Raw genomic sequence first — 22,315 nt, forward strand, 5'->3', positions numbered from 1 at the left:
TAAGAAATTCAAGCAAATATTCTCCTTTCTATTATACCAAATAGACTGAGCGTGATGTGAGCTATCAGCTGTAGGAAGAGGGACTTGTCTAGGCACTTGACAAAGGGCATGAGCTAGTATATTGAGCTCAAAAATATATCAATTTATTAGGCTAGTTAAATTATAATAAATATCCATTCAAATAATGAAAATAATTGCAACATATGAATTTGCTGGTATGCCTGGATTTATCATTTCCAAGGGCATGTCCATTATTTCTTGTGATGTGCTAGGATAAAAAGTAATTATGAAAATTTCAAAAACAGTTGCCTAAATTACACATGCATAATTCGCACACTTGGGGAAAAACATCTTTGCATAACATTTTCCATGTTGTGCAGCATGTTTGCACCTTCTCATGAACATTAAGGCCCTGACCCAAAGCCCACTGAAGCTATGGAAAGCTATGGAAAGACATAGCTGAATTCAATTAGCTTTGGAATAGGCTGCATATGCACTTAATTTATTTGTTATATAAATTTACTGCTCATCAACATGTCACATTGCTTGCACTCCTCTCTATTTGTTCATAGAACAATTACTGCAGGGTTGAATCAGGGGTATAAGTTTCCTTATGCTGCCCTAATGTGCTTCAAGTCTGTTTGTAAGGGACCATCTCTTGGGTGGAGAGAGTAGTTCATGCTCCTTGCTGATTCAATGCAGGCCTCTCTGAAACTTCTGAAAAGTTGCCAGTTAATGCCAACTATGCTGGCAGTTTCTGTGATGTAGCACTAAGAACTATACTAAAATGACTAACTAATCTCATGTGTGCTACCAAACAGCCATCAGATGGTCATGACTTTCAGGCATTACCAATCTGGGACAGATTGAACCAGAGATCTAGGGGTGAAACACATAGTATCTCAGTACTGCAGTCTGAGCTATCCATTTACTAACCGCATTTTCAAAATACTATGATACTGACTGGGATTTTAGGAGAAATTAGTCATTCTGCAATTTAATAAATGAATAATAGGGAATGATTCTATGACTGTGCAGATTACTAGCTGTGGAAATTTTCTATATAGCAGTTTAAAAAGAATGGTATAGAATCAGTTACCACAACAGTTTATAAAATACCCATGGGATTGTTTTCTAATGAATCTGTCTGAATTTGAGCAAAGATAATATCAAAATCATGTCCGGTGGTTTTATTTTCTATATTTTCATGTTTTAATTTGTTTTCTAGCTATGACCAAAACTATATAAAATATACAAAATGCAAATAAAAATAGGTCTTATTAGTTTTTGAGTTTCTGATCCATTTGTTAGAGTTATAAGCATGGTTTGGTAGGTAAATTTCACTCAACAGCAAGTAAGAGTACAGTGAGCTCATGTATTCATTAAAAATATACCTGTAGTGGTGGATATAGGTGTTGAAGAGGAAAATGAAAATGGCGTTGTGGTTAAGGGTGTAGAACATGCATAGACTTTTCTATCAATTGTTCCATTGTGACCACAAGTTGCAATGATACACCCGCCAATACCATCTGTAGTGTTGTAGATGACATCCTCATACTCATATTGCTTTCCATCATATGTGCAGTGGCATTCTGTAAACCAAAGGAGAATGTCATCATTAGATTTCCTGTAATATGGAATGGATTGTTCCAAAAATTTTATGTTCCGATAAAAGCTGCTTTGTCAACATACCATCTTCATCATATTCACACTTAATGCCATTCATTGTGCATTCACTGTGGGGGGAAAAAGAGAAAAGAAATATGGGACTGAAGATGCATAAAGGATAACCACATACATATTACTGTTTTAACTGTTTCTGTTGCATTTATATCCCAAGGAACAAAATGAAGTTCACGGAGAAAAGTTGTATGGGTAAGCTCAAAAAGACCTAGTCTTTCTCCAAGTCATGTTCTCATCCATCCTGTGATAGGAGGGCCCTGAGCTCTCAAACCGGTGCACTTTTGCTGCAGAAAGGCAGGATGGGCAGGCTCCTTTCAATCTGCAGACAGGATTTGTAACACCATCTGTGCCTACTAACAATACCCTGCACTGCATCCCTTCCATGATGCCACAGAAAAAGGTTTTGGAGGCGGCAGGAAGGGATCCACTGACCACTTCCCCCCAGTGGATGGTGGTGGAGGAATTACTGTTGCTCTTAGGTTGAAATAGCTGCCAGAGAGTTTCTTTAGCTGCTCTGCAGCCTAGTGAGGAGGATTCCCTCTCCTCAGACCTCGATGGTACGCCCCTGTGAGAACACAGTCAGTTTACTCAGGCTGTGCACAAAGATAGGAATTTCTCACTTACTAATTAAGGGTTAAATTCAGTTATCTTTGTTCACACAGACTAACACTGTACTCCGCAAGTAGTCCTATTGACTTTGTGGAGTAACTTGCTATTCAGCATGAGAAGCATATCAGAATATGTCCCTAAGTAAATATCTGTGTAACGAAATCAGTTACAAAAAATAAAACATAAAAATACTGAAGGACTTTTCTAGACAGATACATGCCAGGACAATAGCAAAAACAAATGAACAGAATTAAGCTATAGAGCAATTTTAGATAATGATTTCAATAGTACCTTGTCAATTTGTTTCCTAAATGCAGTAGAAAAAAGGTCTTTTTTTTAAAGATAATACAGAATGTGCAATAAAACAGAGAAATATGCTTCAAGCAAATCACTCCAAAGGAAAGAATTTCAGATCATGATTCTTTCCCTTCCCAGTCCCAAAAATAAAAGTGGTTTATGTACTCATTAGTAATTTATGCACAGTAGGCACAAGACCAATTCCTGTTAGCAAACAATGGAGTTTAATGACTAGTACATTAAGTTAGGATCCTCCTAAAATCCTCATACAGCTAAGCTTACCATGATAGACAGTTCTCTTCTGAACGAATGGGTGTTCCTGGCTTGTAATATTTTCCCTTGGTATCGTAACAGCCACACTTATCAACACACTCCATATCATCTTCATCAAAATAGGGCTTGTTCTCTGGACACTTTGGATAGCAGCCTGCAGTAACAAAGAGAGTTATGTTGACACTGGATCTCTTACACTGCGGGTGTCTCTAGACAACTATCTAAACCCTGCATTGATTTCTTTTTGAGGGGTGGAATTTCACCCTGAGTGACGTGATGCATATTGCTGCCATAGCATAAATTTCTCTCAGAGTTTAAATGCAATAATTTGGATTTTAATCCCAAAGAAGATCATGACCTCTTTAGAGAATTACACACAATTCAGAAAACTCCATAATCACTAATCTGGCTTGTACTTTCTAATAAAAATATTAAATATATTGACTAGAAGGAATTTTAGTTTAGGAATTTTTAATTAGCTTTTATAAGTACAGTGATATATATATATAATGCATTTTACCTTCCAAGCCTTGTAACTCATGAAGGCATTTTCCACTTGGGTTCCTGCAGGTCTTCATACAAGGGGACCCACAAGGCTTGTAGTGCCACTCACATTCTCCTTGCGGGTTGTAGTAATCACAGAACAGAGCTGGAAGAGGGCAAAATGAGTGAAAATATTACATGTAACAAAATGTTTCTAAAGTGCTTCATAGCTATCCATATGTTGTGTACAAATCCCATAACACCAGCATAATTCTGCAAGTAGTGAACAGTAGTTATCCTGTTTCTAATTCAATATGATTATCTTACTTCTACAGTTGTATTGAGTTCAGTGATGTTACAAAGCCTCTACAAGACACTGATAGAAAGCATAAAACTCAATTAACTGGAACGTACAATTTTCAGCTGCTACTATGCATTGCTATTTACTTACACTGTGACAGAAAACATCTATCTATCTATCTATCTATCTATCTATCTATCTATCTATCTATCTATCTATCTATCTATCTATCTAGGATGGCAGTGGTATATCACAAGCTGTAACTAGATAATACAGTAATTTAACAACTAATACAATCACTAGGGCACAGTTTTATTTTAATCATATCTACAATTGGAGATGTGTGGAGATATTGGAAAAGGAAGTTTTGTAGATAGTTCTATTGATAATTTACTGTTTGCTTTGGGCTATTTTGCTATTTTCCAGATTGTAGTGCATCTCAGGAACAGTACTATACTCCTCTTCATTTCTTCCTATGTTTTTTTTTCCTTCTCGTTCTTTATTTCTCCCTTTCCCTCCATGAAGTTATGGGGTAATACTCACGACAGATAGATGGGGTTCTCCATGCAACACAAATGCCAGCCTCATTACATGCTTGAGCATATGAAGCTACCGCTGTACAGAAACATTCACAATCTCCCCCAGTGTCACAGGCACATGCATCAGTCACACATGCTTCATAATATTCATTTGGTTCAACCTGTTAGAAAAAGAATACATGACATTTAATTTTTGTTCCATGCACTTGTCATCTTGCTTTGCAATAGCAATTCTCTCTCCTCCTAAAATTTCAGTCAAATGTTTGAAATGGATGCCCTTCTTTTCTTTTTCTCATGTAACATCATTCCCTATAGCAATGGAACTACATGCAGAATAAACTATGATTTTGGAAAAAAAAGAGTCTAAATTGGGGGGGGGGGAATTACAAGACTTTTTCTTTATAAACTCAAGTGCAGACATCAAGTGTAGGACATGCCTAGCATTAGTAATCATAAGAGAAGTGACTACCCTAACAGCTGTGGAACATTACAAGTTAATTGGAAAAAATAATATAATTAGATTAGTACATCCTATCACAACAATCGTCCTGTTATCAATTAAATGTATTATTAGAAGCTAATCCTGCTGGACAGAATAATACATCCTGTGATTGTCCCATATAAAAAGGATTATCTGATGACATCTGTACAAGTGTCACGTATTTCTTTGATGTACCAGCTTACTTGGCAAAAAGAGAAAATGAATCTCAGTGAAATTTCTCTGTAGTCCTCCTGGAATTAGCTATAAGTCCAGTTTGGTCTTAAAGGATCTGATCCAGCTCCCATTGAAGTCAAATCTTTCCATTGACTTCAGTGTGGAACCAAATCAAGCCCATGATGCTTCTTCCACAATCAAATGTACATATACATTAAAAAACAGGTAGCGCATCCTTATGTTTAGTGCAGGGAGTGGCAATGCAATGTGCATAACTAAAGTATTCTGTATGTAATATAGTCCCTGCTTAGAAGGATTCCACCTGAGGATTTGCTATACCTGAGAGTGACAGGCAGAGAATACTTTGCTGTTGATTATGCTGCACTGCTTCTGGGCCCAAGAGTTCCTGTAAGGGTTTGCACGGCAAGGATCCTTGTTGCTCTTGGCATCTGGGCAAGTAGGAGACACCTTCCAGCTGTTTCCAAACTCCAGCACATCTCCTACCACAGACTGACTTCTGGTGGTAAAGTCATTAATGCCATTGCCATCATAGTTCCCACACAGGCCACAGACCTGACCCTGCATAGAGAAACAAACAAACTGATGAGTGCTAATAAAATGTGTTTGCCAGCATCTGTGATTAACTGAAACTCTGACTTTTCGGATTTAATGTAGACTTTGGGTCTTCAGTGACAGCCTCACACTTTTCCCTGAAGATGCCTTTACCCAAAAATGTATCCTTTTTTTTATTGTACTGAATCCTGTCTGAAGAAAGGAGTAAAGTAGACACATAATTTTGTTCTTAGGATTTTTAAAAAACAACAACAATGAATTAACTTTTTTTATTTAATTTTGAATATACCTTATTAGTAATGACCTTTAATGAGTGTTCTGCTACTAGTTAGTTATGAAATCATTATGTAATTTGTGGACATGAATGATGTATTTAGAAGCAGCCTATCACTCCACTACATTCTGTCACTCTAAAGGATCTATTTTGGGACACCACCGAAAGGCTGAAAATATGCAATAGGAATTCATTCAATCTTGCAGTCGCAATCTTACTTATGTTTCACTGCACTTCCATTTTCTCCTTCAAGACATAATGCCAAAGTGTATCCATAAGAGTTGATCCCAGTCACACAGCTTCTGAAACTCACCTTAAAATCTGGGCTGAGCTTGATGAATATGCTGGTTTTCTTATCCCACATGAGAATCAACCCAGTGTCGGTGTCAATCACCATGTAGATGCCCATGTAACGGACCTTGTATGGCACTTCCCCTCCACGGACCTTCTCTATCACTTCAAACTTTCCATCACTGAGTACCAGTTCATAGTTCTGAAATAGGAAGAAAAGCCAGTTAAAAAGCCAACAGATTTAATATATCCATAACTATCTGAATTATTCATAGAATTTCTTCCTAAGCTATAGCGCAATTGCTGGCAGCAAGTTTGGAAGTCTAGGAAAAGTTATGCTGTCTGATAGGATATTTTTACAGTGAGATCTACCTTGGACAATCTATTGTGCATCCTGCTCATGTCAGAGACCAGATACACATGTTCTTCCCCACAGTTTATCAAAGAAGCTACGCACCCCTAGGAAGACTTTAATGGCCTTTGAGCAGGTGGTCCCAGTGGTTCCACAGGGGATGTTCTCCGTGATAACTCGGAAGGTTCCAAGACTGGTACTGTTCTTACCACAGTAATCCTGAGAACAGGAGTGATAGTTAGTGTTAGTGAAGCAAGGTCACCACATGTAGGAACACAAGATACTTTTAGTGGTGTAATAATCCTAGGAAAGAAGCTCAGTACCTGGACCAGTGTGTATTCACAATCTCCACTAAAGCTGAAGCGTTTGCCATCGAAAGTAATGTAATGACCATCTCCATAAACAGAGCAGGTTGCCAGGCAAGATTCATTGGTGCATTGCCACATTCTGTTTTTACAAGTGCTAGGAGGGAGAAAAAAGTTCAAATGTAACAAAAATACTTTAACATATTCATTTCTCCTTATATATCCAGATGTAAATTTGATTCAGAATTTGTTTATCCCCAGAATACAGTAACCCAGGGGTTGGCAACTTTTCAGAAGTGGTGTGCCGAGTCTTCATTTATTCACTCTAATTTAAGGTTTCGCATGCCAGTAATATATTTTAACGTTTTCAGAAGGTCTCTTTCTATAAGTCTATAATATATAACTAAACTATTGTTGTACGTAAAGTAAATAAGGTTTTAAAAATGTTTAAGAAGCTTCATTTAAAATTAAATTAAAATGCAAAGTCCCCCGGACCGGTGGCCAGGACCCAGGTAGTGTGAGTGCCACTGAAAATCAGCTTGTGTGCCACCTTTGGCACACGTGCCATAGGTTGCCTACCCCTACAGTAAACCTATGGTACTGGGAAATAGGGCTTACTCATGCTAAACGGTAATGCATTGTAGCCCTGGACCAACAGCACATAGACCCCATTAATTCCCAAAGATTAATTTATTTTATGATTAAATGGGTGATATGATTAAGAGCCATTTAAAAACCTCTTGGATTTCAAAACCTTTTAGAATTTTTGGAGATGAATGCACCATTGAGGGACTGCATATAGACTGAGCAGGTATAAAGTTTTCCTGTGCAGCTCTAATGGAGATGAACGCATATAAAGCCCACCATTGTCCTGCTCATTTACTAACTATTCTTGTTTGGCTTTGAAAGAATGAAGACAGCCTGGATTTTTTTTTTATGCTGAATATTAGATTTCCACAGTAGATACCAATGCAGAACAAACTACTAACCCTCTTGCAGTGAAGGATCCCATTGCCAACCAAATTCTAGTGCACAGGCTATGTGTATATCTATCATCACCTTCTGTTGCATGGAATATGAGCCCCACTTGAGTGTGTGCTGTAAATCTTCAATCTGCTACAGCAAAATGAGATTCTTCGCAAGTTTAAGTGACACAGACATGTACCTTTAGGGTTGTGAAAACCATAACTATTCAACATATACCTACCAGGTGTTACAGTTGACTTTGATTGTTTCTCCTGGATTATAGGAGGCCTCATTGTGAACACATGGACAATCCCCCACAGCTACACAGCCACCTTTGCCATCTGACACTAGATCATTAGGGCACACGCAGCCAGAGACGCACTGTGTGCTGTACTGTAAGAACCATAGAGAAAACATCACTTGATAAATCATGGCAGTGGAAAAGAAACATTTAACTACAACAGCACAGAGTGTGAGAGATTTAATTTTGGTCAGGATATGAAAATGTTTTCAAGTGGGCATAAGGAATTGGCACTTACGCATCCCATGTCAAGAGTCTGACAGCTTTTCTGGCACTCGGAGCCAATTGTGCCTGCAGTGACATTGCTGCAGTCAAAGTAGACCATGGGAGCTACACAGACTGCAGGAGACAAAAGCCATAAGACATTTGGGATCAAACACAAAGTTATCAGTTATTGCTACAGTAATTATTTGTCATGAATATGCCTCCAAAGAGCCCTGATTTTAGAGTTAAGCCAAGGAACACAATCTAGTTACAATGGTCCAGTTACTGGTAAATAACCTTCATTTGCTCTGTCACACATTTTAGCTCTCTGCTGAAATCATTTTAGCCATGGAGCTGGGCATAAGGCTTTGTTTAGAATTAAAAATGACCTCAGATATAGGAGCTCATTGCCTTCAGTTGTAAACTTGGGATACGATTCTTCATTATTGTTAGTACAGAAAATTTGCAACTAATTTACGCATTACTTTGGAAACAAAATCTACTTGAATCTTTATATAATATATTTCAATTCAGTTAATCCTGTAATAATTGGGCCGTAATTAATGGGACAGATTTTAGAACAGCATATGCATAGTTTTCACATGCAATGTAACTGCATGCACAAATGGCCAGTTAGTTACAGAACTGGTTATTTGCATGTTTAATTGCCCCCTCTGCAAGCACAGATATGGTAACTGTAGCCAAATCCTGCAGTCTTTATTCAGTTAAAACTCCCACTGACACCAGTGGGAGTTTTTTGTTTGAGAAGCGACTGCAGGATTGGGGGCTACGTCTTGGATAAGCACCTGATAATAGCTGTAGTATTAAAAGTTTGAACCAGAAGTATGGCCAGAGCCCTGGCCATGAATGTCATTAAAAAAATTGCCATTGGCACATGAGGAATATTTGGATCTTAATGTTTTTTCTTCTGCTGTATGGAGAATAGAGTCTGTGGTATGTTATACTTTTGGGTTTTACCTAATACCTACTGAAATATGTGATAAGTGCTTTGAACCACCTTTCAGTTGTTAAGAAATACATCTTACCATCATTTCTTTGTTGATTCTTGTTACTATATTAACAGCTGTATTATTTTTCTTTATTGTTTGCTTCCTTTTGCTGACTTTCATTTTTAAAAAGTCTCATAGAAATTTGCCTTTTGGAGAACAATTCATAAAGGACACTCCTCACCCTATATTTATCAAGTTACTGGCATCCAGTAATTTTTGCTTTTTTAGGAAATTCAGTGATTATTATGTACTCCCTAAGGAACTTTTCTTTTTTATCTGTAACACTCACTATGACCAGAACTTATCTTGCTCTGAATTAGATCCTTGAGTTCTTGTCATATTTTTTTTCCACTATGCCACAGTATAAAGAATGGTACTTTGCATTTCAAAAATTACATACTCGCTACTACAAAACTGCTATGCAAATAGTTTCTGATGTTATAATTTCCCTACTGGGTTTCGAATGTTTGCTGTCTTCATCATTGTAATAAAACTGAGTTCACTCAGAAGTGTGAGAGGGAATTAAAATAAAGCTTAAAGGAGTTATACCTGGTTCTGGTTTCACTCTAACGCAGTCCAGATTTCCATGTGTGCAAGAGCTGTGACAAAGAGAAGGGAATTATGTTTGCTTCAAATCATAGTTAGTTACATGGAGAGCTGATTCTATCTTGCCATACAGCCAGTCTTTCCTATGGAATCTGGAATACTGAAATGCCACCTTGTGGCCAGAGATAGAAAGTGTCCTTTCAACATAATTGTGTGTATTGTTTGCATATAATTTCTGCGATAGCTGTCCAGAAAACAAACAAGCTTGTGCCTTATGCTAAGACAATGCCACCCAGTCAGTTTGTCGACATAGATTATTACACTTAAAAAGTTTCTTCTGTAATATTATTCGTTTCACTAGCATTCCTCATTTTAAGTACAGGGAATATCAAACTGGTAGACTTTTTTAATCTAGAAGAAACCTTTTAAATTCAGAGAGAAAGCATGGCTAATTGAGTTAGTTGACTGGATTAAAAAAAGATTTCTAAACAAAGACAATCCTAAAAATTCATGAGTAATTGTGATTTTCACACTGAAAATTCTTAAACGGGGAAAGAAACTCATTTGACTTGACTAGACTCCATAAACTATATATGATTCCATGATTGCCAGCGTCCAGCCCCAGGGTTTTGTTAAAGAACCTCTTACCATATGACACCATTGTCGTGAACAACCTCTCCAGAAGGTAGCACAGATCCTTTGTAATAACAAGGACAGCTAGTAGCAGGCACGCATTTGCCATTTTCATCCATGTAAGTTCCATTTGCGCAGGTACAGCCATCAACTGGAGTGAACTTGATGTTGCATGTGATATCGGGCTCGCTCAAAGATCGGCAAGTGGGTTGACAGGAATTGACAACGTAGCTGTACGTCAGGGATTTGGGGCACGAGGTTATGGCTTGAGAGAGTAAAATAAAGTATGTTACATTCATAGCTTATTTAATGATGGCTATAAATGCCAAATTTTGGATATATTGTGTATGATCAAACAGATCCTGTATGTCCACAGATTAAAATGGAATGGATGAAATTCTGCAGTAAGGTCAATAATAATGTAATTTACATGGATTCTACTACAAAATTTACCCCCACATTACTATCTCGGATGGGTACACTAGAGAACCCCATTGCTGTCAATGAGGTTTCTCCAGTTTAAACAAGAGGAGAATTTAACCCATATTAATTTGTGCAGTTTATTTTTTTGGTTTGTTTATTTTCTTCCTTCCACCATCAGTATATTAAAGTAATAAAACTGGAAGCATCCTAATTATATTAAATCGACAGTCAAAGCCTTATGCTCCCTGATATTTCCTTGGGACTTTCATTCAGTGTAGGCATGATTCTCATGAAGCATCTTTTTAAAGTAACTTTCTACTTATCTTTCATTATGTCCCCCATTACTCATACCCCTTAGATTCCATAAGAGAATTGTTGATAGGACATCATCAAACTTTTGTTTAAGATTAGACTGGGAGAGCCCTGGATTTCTTGGAAACTGGTATAAAGGGCCCACTGGCTGATCATTTTTAACCAGTGAATGGTTTTAAAACTTACTGCAGACATTGGTCCTCCATCCATTCAACAGGACTCCTTTGGCAGCACAGGCTTTGACATAGGTAGAGAGGGCAGCACACATACAATCCTCACTCTTTTCACAGTTACAGGTGTCAAACAGGCAGTTCTAGGAATACATATAAGACTCATTAGTAATCACTGAACTGCCCATCCAAAGAAATTTCCCTTTAAGTTTTTGCATTCACATGTCAAAATCACTGGCTCTATTTAGTCTTATAATGGATTATAGGGCCAAATTCTACCTTGATATACTCACTTTGCAACCTATTGGACCAAATGGTGCTCTGATTTACCCCAGTGTAGATCTGAAGTATGTCAATTGGTTTATTCTGGATTTTCATCAATGTAACTGACAGAATTTGGCCCATTAATGTCTGTATGTTTATATCAGTATAAAAATCTAAGCATTTCTTTCTTTGCAGTCAGTTATCTAAGAGTGTTTCAGACACACAAAGTTAGATTACTTCCCTGCAAGGGAAATTACCCTGAGTACCTGCCAGAAAGATGCAATCCTTTACAAGGAAGTAAAATAGATGTCTACAGCTATATTTTTATGTTCCTCCTTTTATTTGAGGAAAAAATAGTTTTACTATTTACATCAGATATTTACAATCAATACAGTGTTGTATTCAAAGTGAAATGAGTAAACTTATCTTCCTGATAGTGTAAAGAAAAATGCCTACTTAGAGAAAGAGTAGATTACATGAAATCAAATTACAGTTAAACGTTATTGTAGCCTGATGAACTTGTCAGGAGCACATTGGGTGATTATACCAGCTCCTCCTGTTTGGTATGTGTTTCTCCTGGCACTTCGTTTCAGGGATCAGACTCTTATTGGTGCTATTATAAAGGTGAAAGAAATAACTAGCAAAGTACCGTGTGGTAAACATCTGGATTCACTGTTGAGTGGCATTCAGCAAAAGGTCCTTGAGTATCAGTCAGCAATCCACACCAGTGCTGAGCATATTTTTCTGTAAAAACAGAAAATGCTATGAATTCATGTTTCACTTTATGGGTTAAATTCTCTTCCCAGTTACATCACTGTAAGCCCGTTGTGTTCAGTGGATTTTCAGAAAAATAACAAAGAGTAGAATTTGGCTCTGTATTTCTTCAAACACACAAAACTGCCCACTCTCTTTGTACAGAAATATGAACGTGTCATAAAATGACTGACACTAAATCACAATGGCTGCCTTTGATTAAGCTGGTAAAACTTGAGCTGGTGTTTTGAAAAAGGAGATTTTCAATGTAGATTACCAATGGCTCAGTTCATATTAGCAGCAGAAAGAGTGGCTTATGGACCTTAAAAACTTCAGTTCTTTATTGGTTAGAACAGAAGATTGAGAGCCTTGAACCAATGAATTCTAAGTATGATTCATGACTCACTGTGTGGCACTGGGCAAGTTATATACAGTCCAAACATGCCAAGTTCTGAGCACACCACACCTTCTAAGATGGCACTCAGCATCTTACAGGATGGAATGATAACCTCTTCAATGACTCAGTTTCCCCATATGCAAAATGGGAATCTTAACACTTCACTTCTTAACTCACAGGGCTATTGTGAGGCTCTAAAATTCTCTATTAGTCTTAAGTATTATTATTATTTATTAAGAGAAAACCTCAGTCTTGTCTGACAGAAAATGGGTAGGCAAGATTGGATGAGTTAAAATGAGTCGCAACATCCTGTTAATATTTCTTACAGTTAAATAATTGCTTTGTTTTTCAAGCTAATCTTCTTTTATGATTTAATTTTTAAACCCATCTATTTGTAACATGGAACTTAGAATCTGAATTCATTTCTGCTACCTATTTTTGTCAGATTTGTTTAGTCTTCTATTATAACAAACATACCATTTTCTATGCTGAGGGTACAGGGGTTCTCAAAGATGTTTTTGACATCAGGACAATCACCCTGGGTTTTCCAGGTATTGGCAAAAGCGGCTGCTGTTCCTTCCACTATGCCACTTGTGGCTTTGAAGTCATCTGCTTGGATATTGTTGAAGTTTCCACAAAGACCTTAGTGGGAAGCAAAAGGATTTTGAATCTCCCATGCAAGGTCAAAAGTAATTTCAATGAGTGAGCTCCTTCCTGATTATGCTCCTTGTTCAAGACTCATGTCTCTGGGTTGCTGGTACAACTTTTGTACCTCTGAAAGCTTTCTTTCAGGACATTTTCCTTTGAATATCAGACTAACCTGGCTACTTTTCCTATCGCTATTTCAGGGGCCCTGCAGAACTCTTCAAAACCCACTGATTGGCTATGCTTTTGGCTTGTGCGTCTGAAACACCACTACACTTTTATTTGATCAGAGTAAACATAACATAAAAGTACAAATAGCATTCAGTGACCCTTCTACTTCTTACTCCTAAAGAGAAAGCTTAATCTTATAAAAGCTCAGCAGTGCTTCCTTTCCTGATCACAGTCTAACTCTCTGACTGTCTCTGATCCTGCTGCCTGTCTCCCACCCAAACAAGCAGTCTGGGTGGTGCTTCTCCACAGTAGGAAAGACACTTATTAGATAAGTCCACTTACCACATGTCTGCCCTTTGTGGGACGGGTCTACGTTTACAAAGAGTTGCATGATGGGTACAAGCTGCATCTGAAGCTGAAGCCCACAATTTGTTTGTACAATGATGAAGAATGATGACGGCCTGAAGATAGTGACATTGGCTATGGACAAAGAACACAATAAATCCATTTTTTTATGTGATTAAAAATTGAAACAACTGTCCATTATTTACAAAGATTCTCTTTATACTAAGTGTCTGCTACATGTAGTGTGAAGCTTTCACTTGGAGAAAAAAAGGAGAGTTAATTTGAACTGGATCTAAAATCTGGTACAAAGTTAGTCTATTACTATTCTAGGCAGCAAGCAGGCAGAACACGCCTCCAGGCTGGTAATTTCTTTAGAACAAGTTGAAGAACATGAATTTCTGTGTCCAAACAGACTTTGGCTCTGTGAGAATTACCTAACATGATTTTGTCCTAGGATCCAATCTGGAAATACTTGATACACATAGAGTACTTGTACTTCCTGTATATGTGGGGAAGAAACTAAGGAGGTCCGGATAGAGTGAAAGTCTTTAATGATGAACAATGTTCATGAAAACAGGCAGAAGAGGCATAGGGCAACTTCATGGCTCAGTAAGTTGTAGACCTGGTTTTTGGGTCCCAGTGTATATCAGAATTTGCTTTTTACTCGTACAGTACTACTTGGATCTGGAAATATCAGCGTGATAGTGTATGTGTGTATAGAAGATGTTCTCTAATGGTTACGTAACAATAGCCGATTATCTCCAAACTCAAAAATGCTGAATGAGAAAAAACAATTATTTTAAAAATAAGAGGTTCCTGCAGGGTAACTGACTTAAGAATGTAACGGAGAGTAGAAGCAAAGCAGTAGGCTAGCAAGTCAACGTCCGCGAATACCACAGATGTCTCCTAAAAGAACATACCTGCAGAGAAGGGCAACTGGGTGAAGATCGTATTCACAAACACGCTGCCAGAAGGTTTGATCACAACAATCTGGCAAGAAGAAAAAGACAGTGATTGGCAAGCAGGTTTAGGAACTGTTCAGCACTTTCCAAATATTTCATATCTAGTATTGCTCAAGATGAAGAAAAAGGCCGGACACTTGATATAGTGAAAATCAACTTTTCAACACAACTTTTTTTGTTACTATACTATTTTCTATAGTTGTTATAACTAGCAATTATTTAGAAAATCTGTATAAAATGTAAACACTAGAGAACTACCAGCGTCTTTACTTCCATTATCTGCACTGCGATTTCTTTTTGCTTGATCAAGATTATATCTTATTTGAACAGAAATCAGTGCTGACTTCTTAGCTGCGATGTTCTTTTTTGTGCGTGTATCTACCATAAACATTATATATGTATGTTCACTGGTACAGGATTTGAGATCAAGGACCATCCATGTTCAAATATTTTTCCATCTGGACACAACATAAGTCTGAACACAGTTCCTACTGCATCAGGAACAGAAGTTGTGGTGAGTCTAGTTGGTGATGGTTAAACACTTTTTGCAAGCTACAGATTACTAAATTTTTTCTCTGATCTTCAGTTTAAGTCCATCCTTCCTACCCACAGCTAACTACCCAATAACTGTCAATTTTAAAAACATTCAGGCAAAAGGTTGGGTATCTGTTTTTACTACGTACAGTTTGTCCTCCACTTATGCTGATGGCTACACCTTTCAGGCATGTCTCAGTGTCAGTTAGGCCACATTTGCGGACTTCTCCTAGAACAGTGAAGGCATCGCTGTCACAGAGCTGCAAAAAAGAAAAACCAAACCCATTAAATGAAAAGGGATCAATATCAAATAAGATTCTGGGTAAACTGGGTCATTGTAAATTTTGCTCATTCCTTCTCTTTGTCTCTCTCTCATATGCACACCCATTTACACTCACCAAAGTAAGCTGGCGTAAACACATGCAACACAATGAAAAGTATCAGCTGACCATGGCATTAAATACTTGAGGTACCCATGAGGAGATTTCAGAAGTCTTAATGTTCAGACATTCCTAGATTAGCAACAGATATTTTTGTGGCATTCTCTTTTCAGTTAAAATTTAACTTGACCTTACATGAAAAGGATTTCTAGCACACAACTGTTAGGTGAGGAAAGATAATTCTTTGTGTGTGTTATTTTTAATATTAAGTCTTTACTACTTTTTTTACAGAAGTTATTATATATAAGTCAATGACAGCGGTATATAGGCCTGACTTTTGCAATGACTCTGATGGACTCTTATTCAGGTACATAATCATTACCACCCCCATTCATTCTCACATCCCGTATTCCATACATATCACAGTCCTAAGTTATTAATTTATCTAAAAAACACACATACATTTTAGATCCTACTCCTGAGTAGAAGTTCTGAGTCTTTTGCTTTGAGACTGAACAGTTATGCATGTATATTGGGAAAGGGTAATATGAAAGCTGATAGTCAGTTTGCATGAGAACTATAAATGACGCTTCTGATATGAAGAACATTTAATCAAGGAAGGCAAACTGGGTGCAAACTGGATTAAGGGTGACAATGGAGGCAGAAAGGGGGGTTAACTTTACTCAGAAAGAAAAAATTACAAAACACAGGACAGAGGAGATTTATTTGAAAATGTATAGTAGCCATCTTCAGGTTATATAGAGGGGGTCTGGAAAATGCAATGTAATTCATAAGCAAACCTCCCTGCCCCTAAAAAATAGACATTCCTAATGTATCCAGCTACCTGATTAAGTCTTTGCATGTGTTTATTCTGGGCCTATTCCAAAGCCCATTGAAATCATTGGAAAGAATCCTATTAATTTCATTGGTCTTTGGTTCAAGCCCCATGTTGAGACTTCCAGTAGCACTGATTAAGTTGCATCCTCTCTAGTTAAAGAATCTTCCTATACTAAGTTGCATTGGCAGTAAATGCCCAATTATAGTTACCTTCGTCAGGATATAGCTACAATCTCCAAAGAAGGAATAACGTTTCTCATCAAATGTGGAGATGTGGGAACCTCCTTCAATGGAGCAAGTCCCAGGGCAGGAACGGCTGACACAACTCCACTGGCCTCCAGTACAGGTACTGAAATAAAAGAAAAAGAGATGTTTGTTAAGCTTGAGTGACACAAGCTTAAGAAAAATGGGAGAAATTAGGGACAGATGACGCCTTCATTTCCCCCCCCCCCCGGCTGTTTTTATCACTGTTTGCAAGTAGACTAACTGATATTGCATTGTGTCAAGTATGAGAGGGGTAGCCATGTTAGTCCATATCCACAAAAACAACGGGAAGTCTGGTGGCACCTTGAAGACTAACAAATTTATTTGGGCATAAGCTTTCATGGGCAAAAGGTAACGTTACTCCCTTCTCTGCATGTATCAGTATAATAATGTCTGCAGCTCTAATTTTCACTCCATGCATCTGAAGAACTGGGTTAAGGTGCCACCGGACTCCTCGTTGTCTTTTTGATATTGCATTAAAAACTCAGAATGAATAGGGAACGGCATTTGTGTCTTCACGGTAATGATGTTTTAACCTAAAGCTATTCATTGTAAATCTTTGGACCAAATTCAGCCCTTGTGAAAGTGGAAGCAATTTTATTGAATACCAAGGAATCTTTCTCACACTGAATTTGGCCTCTTACCTGCATTAGCATGAGTCAAAATTCAGAGCATGTTAAATAATTCTTTACAAATAATAGATTTTTTGTATAATAGATACATATACACATACACATACACTGAAGTAATACTTAAGCAGCTAGGGGGAAGCCATCAATTCACATCCAGAAGCTGTTATATGTGTACACATAATCACACTATGTAATACTTCACTTCAAATTTAAAATGGTGCTTATATAGAACATGCATATTTCATGCTGGAGTCCACCACTGGATTTACCATCAGATTAGGCCACTCTCTTACCACTTCAAAAGTTATTTTTCCTCCTTTGTTATCCTGCTGTTAATTGATTTATCTCATTAGACTGACCTCACACTTGGTAAAGCAATCCCCATCCTTTCATGTATTTATACCTGCTCCTGTATTTTCCACTCCATGCATCTGATGAAGTGGGTTCTAGCCCACGAAAGCTTATGCCCAAATAAATTTGTTAGTCTCTAAGGTGCCACAAGGACTCCTCCTTGTTTTTGCTGATAGAGATTAACACAGCTACCACTCTGAAACCTGCCATTGGATTTATGTTACTGAGGGCTGATTTGAGCATTCAGTGACTGGATTTGATCATATTGTTAACATGCCTGGGTTTGAAAATGAGATTACTCTTGTCTAAATTTAAGTTTTTGTTCTCGTGTACAGAAAGAAACCTTAGGAGATAAATAACTTTAATAAGTATTTTAAGCCAGAGGCTTCAGACTAATATATCCATTCCCAAGATCGGTGTAATCAGTGATTTCTTGCTCACTGCCAACAATGATTAGGTAATGCACAAAAAAAAGGAAAAGATTTGACAAAAATAGTAGGTTACCATGAAGTGCACTGGGATGCAAAAGAAGCACCTGGACTATAGGTTTCACCTTTGTAGGTACAGGGGCACTCGCTGAGAGGGATACATCCAGAGCTGTTAATGTCATCAAACAAGGTTCCTAGAGGAAGAAATAGTAAGCTATTCACTTTGTCATGCTTTCCATGTTGCTTCAGAGCACTCTTGTAGGAGACGTCATAAAATATGTTTTGTTTCTTTTTTATTACAGATGAAATGCAAAAGTAAAAAGCATTGTAATAATGGAATCTCTGCTATCTACTGACTGCTGTAACTGTGTAACCAATCAAAGAGTGGCGGAAATCCTAGAGCTCCTTCACTCTCTGATACTCCGGTAAGTGACTTGGTGAGATGGGCCTCGCTGATTTGAATTGTAAGATGACAGAGTGACAGGATGTAATAGAGCAAACATCTATAAATTCACATGGGGACCCATTTGTAGTGTAAACACTATACACCCTAGAGCAAGCATATAGTAGTCTCAGGGAGACTAGTTAATTTATTCTGATAAGAGATGAGGACATGAGGGAGCACCACATGTGGCTACACATGTAGCATTGGGCTGAAGAGCAGGGATGGGAAATATGATGAAGATGATAAATTCACTTCAGTCAGCAAATATTCTCAGCACGAGAACTTAGTTTGCATGAAGATAGCAGGCAGTTACTGTACCTACCTGTACCTGCACCAAATTAACGTCCATTTATCGTGCATAATTCCTGAAAATGGCCTGATCTTACAAACTGCTGAGTGCTCCCAAATCCCAGTGTTTACAGAGGGAGAGGAGAACAGGCAGCACTCCACAGGAAATGTTCATCACCTTGCAGGATCAGGCTCAAAGTTGCTAATGTCAGGAAACATTTTTGTGGGCAGAAGGTGAGTAAATGTAATCTATTTATTGTGCACAGTGACTAAGGAAGCTGCCAAGTTTAGAGAGTTCCAGCTCTAGTATACTGTCATACTAGTGTCAGTCACTTTGCAGCACATCAGATGCATGTCCTGAATAAACCCCTGTCATCTGAAAGGGTGTTTCCATTAACATAGATAGAAACTATGTACATGTCTCAAGAAAAGAACTTGGAACTTCCTGTAGCTGTGGAAAGAGCATTAAAAGGCATAATGTATCCTAGGAAAGCTGCTAAACCTGTACCTGTAAATGCGCTGGAGCTTTTGAATATGAGAAAAAGAGATTAATATAAACTTGCCTGGGGGGCAGATGCAGCCATCGGTACAGTGATCTTCACAGAGGGCTGACCTTTCAGGGTTGGTGCAGGTGTTAGCACAGGGGGAGCCACATTCCTCGTGCTGCATGTTATAAGGGCATGTCTTGTCTGAAAGTAGAAAAATGGATAAAGAGTTCTTAATATAACCCCCATGTATTGGCTTTTCTTATTTAAACTTTGGAGAGGGGACATCTGTATCTGATGATGAATTCCTTAGGAGATGTGCTGATATCTGCAATTTGTTATTGAGTCCTCTGGGGAATACTGGCATCCCCAATCACTGCAAAATGTTTAAAACTTTTAATTCCTGTATGGCCCTGATGCACTCAGGTTGAAATTGACTTTGTGAAAATTATGGTATATAGGCCATTTGAAGGCTGTTGACACAGGAGTAGATTTCACACTATTGGAATTTGTTGGTGACTAGTTGCAAGCATAGGAGTATCTTCTTGAGATACTTACTGCACAGTTCTTTAGTTCTCCAGTTCAGAGGTTGTCCACCAGCATGGGCGCACTGCCGGGAGTATTCAGCAAAGGTGTTACAGATGCAGAAATCACGCATAGACTCATCACAGCGGCACAAGTCTTGTACGCAAGAGTCAATATAGTCTTGAACATCCACCAGTGCATTGCAGCTCACAAACGCTTCACCAGTCAATATTGTCTGGCAGATAGCACTCTAGAAGGGAAAATAGTGGTGTTAGAGCAACAGAATTTACAAAACGCCAAAGAACTAATTTTTATTTAGATATTTTAAAGTATTTTGTTCCAAAGACATTCCATTGTCTTCATTTTGCTTCATGTTATGTTTTCCTACTCTTCCAAATTTCCCCAAAATTAATTCATTGATGTAAGAAGAAGGAGCAAAGATATTTCAATGAAAAACAAAATACTACAGAAAAGATCCTTACAAATTCATTAGAGCAGTTTGAAAGAGAAGAAGATGTAGGATCCTCGCATTGCTCTGTGGGTCCATCCATCTTCTGCATATTCCCAAACTGTACGTCAGTCAGCTTGATGTCTGTAATAAGCAGTTTTAAAAAAAATTATAGCACTTTTACTGGCTTTGAAAATGCAGTGCTAATTTTGTGTGGACATTGATGTTTCCATAACACTGACCCTTATGATGTTGCCCAGGGTAAATCACCACGATAGCAAAAGGAAAGAGTGATGAAGAAAGTGTGAATAGCTGGCAAGGGTTTGGTGTTGAAATATTAAAAAAAACAGGAAATCATTTGTTACAGCTTTATACCCTATGCCTACTATAAAAGTGTTAAATCAAAGGACATAAAATAGTGCATGTCAATATTAAACATCAGTGTAGTTTAATATTAAACATCAGTATAGTTTCACAACTTATCTGTGGATCAGTGCCCCATTCTATGTGAAACAAATACTATTAAAGGAAAGAAAATCAAACCACAGTGCTTAATAATGTTGTTGTTACTTACTGTTTGATGTGAACTCATTGTAAATTGGAATGCCATTGAAGTCCCCACAAAGCCCACAGGTCTGATTGGCATATTTCTTATCCAGTTCCACCTAAAAAAATGGGGTAAGTGAGTTACACACAGAGTTAAAATTTACAGTGTATTAGGTGTTAAGGATGGAATTCACCACTATCCAGAGGTTCACCACAAAGTCTATGTACTACATACATCCCACTTAAGTTTTCAAAATCAGTGGTGCATAGAAATGGTGCTGGCCCTTGACACGGGGTGAAATTAAACCTAAATCCATGCAGTAGTTTGGTCAGACAGGTTTTTTGCATTAGATATGGGTGTGTGGGTGAACAATATGATGGATTAAACTAAGTCTGGTCTATTTTATAATAATTGATTTCTTATTGATAACCCTATGACTTCAGGATGGGAGTTGTGACTACTTTGCTTCACTGCAGTCTCCTCCCCTGGTGGACTTCCCACTGCTGGAATTCTGCACCATTGTTTATGCTCCTGAATACCACAGGGGCTGTGAACATCAAAGCAGTGGTATATTTAGTATCTGAGGAAGATTACATTTCACTACAAGGCTCTATTAGTGGCTTGGGGAGAATGGTGATTATAAACTGAGCTCTGAGAAAAGAAAGGAAATTGAAAGCATAATAGGGTAACACAATGCAATGAAAATGGATAAAAATCCCAAATCACCTAATCTCTGGCTCATGAAAGCCAGAATAATTTAAAAATAAGTATTCTTTGCAACATCTGGAATGTACACTTACCAGAAGGCCATCCAGTTGGTTCCACATGAAGACCATGCCCATCTTGGCAGTGATTTTCAAATATCCGCTACTTCTCTCTATCAGGATTCCTGACTGGCTGAAAGGCAGCTGAATTCTGGAGAGAGATCAAAGTGCAATTAAAGTGGGAGTACAGAATTTGACATCCAGTCTATGAGACATTTTTAATTCAACTGAATAAGGAATTGGCTAGTAATATGCATTGCTAAATATGAACTGCACATGTTTATAACAACCTGGAAACCTTCAGTGATGGGTTAGATAATCTCCTATGCAGTTGCTTTCCAAAGTGCTGTGGGGCCAGTGTTGTTTTCTGGTGCCATTCCTTTTCAGTACATCTATACATGATGTTTTAATGTATAAAATGCTGGTCTGTCTGTTATATGATATAATTCAGAAAGTGCTATGCCTGTCTGTTGTTTAACAAGTGCACGTCAAGTGCTCTGCTATTATTATTTTAAAGCCTTAAATAATATAGGACTAGCTTCTCTGGACGGAAATTGTTCTTTTTTTGTTCTTTCTTCATAACTAAGACTAGCTCAGTTGAAATGGCAGAGCTGGGATTGCTGGACTTCCCCACATGCAGTCTTGAAGGA

At 37.9% G+C, this 22,315-nt stretch overlaps 1 protein-coding gene across 1 annotated transcript in view; it reads right to left on the minus strand.

The window, feature by feature from the left end:
- The window catches only part of MUC5AC (mucin 5AC, oligomeric mucus/gel-forming), a 55,683-nt gene that overhangs the window by 26,658 nt on the left and 6,710 nt on the right, over positions 1-22,315 (minus strand). Inside the window, exons 5-30 of the mRNA XM_039535989.1 lie at positions 21,702-21,816; positions 20,929-21,019; positions 20,389-20,498; positions 19,940-20,156; positions 19,460-19,585; positions 18,240-18,357; positions 16,699-16,837; positions 15,421-15,531; positions 14,696-14,765; positions 13,773-13,910; positions 13,092-13,256; positions 12,114-12,208; positions 11,217-11,343; positions 10,311-10,560; positions 9,666-9,715; positions 8,141-8,241; positions 7,843-7,994; positions 6,654-6,792; positions 6,436-6,549; positions 6,001-6,180; positions 5,180-5,419; positions 4,190-4,346; positions 3,383-3,511; positions 2,872-3,016; positions 1,693-1,736; positions 1,395-1,592 (exon numbers count right to left, since the gene is read on the minus strand). Of these exons, the coding sequence (XP_039391923.1) occupies positions 1,395-1,592; positions 1,693-1,736; positions 2,872-3,016; positions 3,383-3,511; positions 4,190-4,346; positions 5,180-5,419; positions 6,001-6,180; positions 6,436-6,549; positions 6,654-6,792; positions 7,843-7,994; positions 8,141-8,241; positions 9,666-9,715; positions 10,311-10,560; positions 11,217-11,343; positions 12,114-12,208; positions 13,092-13,256; positions 13,773-13,910; positions 14,696-14,765; positions 15,421-15,531; positions 16,699-16,837; positions 18,240-18,357; positions 19,460-19,585; positions 19,940-20,156; positions 20,389-20,498; positions 20,929-21,019; positions 21,702-21,816 (3,521 nt within the window). The remainder of the gene's footprint in view (positions 1-1,394; positions 1,593-1,692; positions 1,737-2,871; positions 3,017-3,382; positions 3,512-4,189; positions 4,347-5,179; positions 5,420-6,000; positions 6,181-6,435; positions 6,550-6,653; positions 6,793-7,842; positions 7,995-8,140; positions 8,242-9,665; positions 9,716-10,310; positions 10,561-11,216; positions 11,344-12,113; positions 12,209-13,091; positions 13,257-13,772; positions 13,911-14,695; positions 14,766-15,420; positions 15,532-16,698; positions 16,838-18,239; positions 18,358-19,459; positions 19,586-19,939; positions 20,157-20,388; positions 20,499-20,928; positions 21,020-21,701; positions 21,817-22,315) is intronic.

Source organism: Mauremys reevesii, linkage group 4 (assembly GCF_016161935.1).
Source record: "Mauremys reevesii isolate NIE-2019 linkage group 4, ASM1616193v1, whole genome shotgun sequence".
NCBI classification, from domain to species: Eukaryota; Metazoa; Chordata; order Testudines; family Geoemydidae; genus Mauremys; species Mauremys reevesii.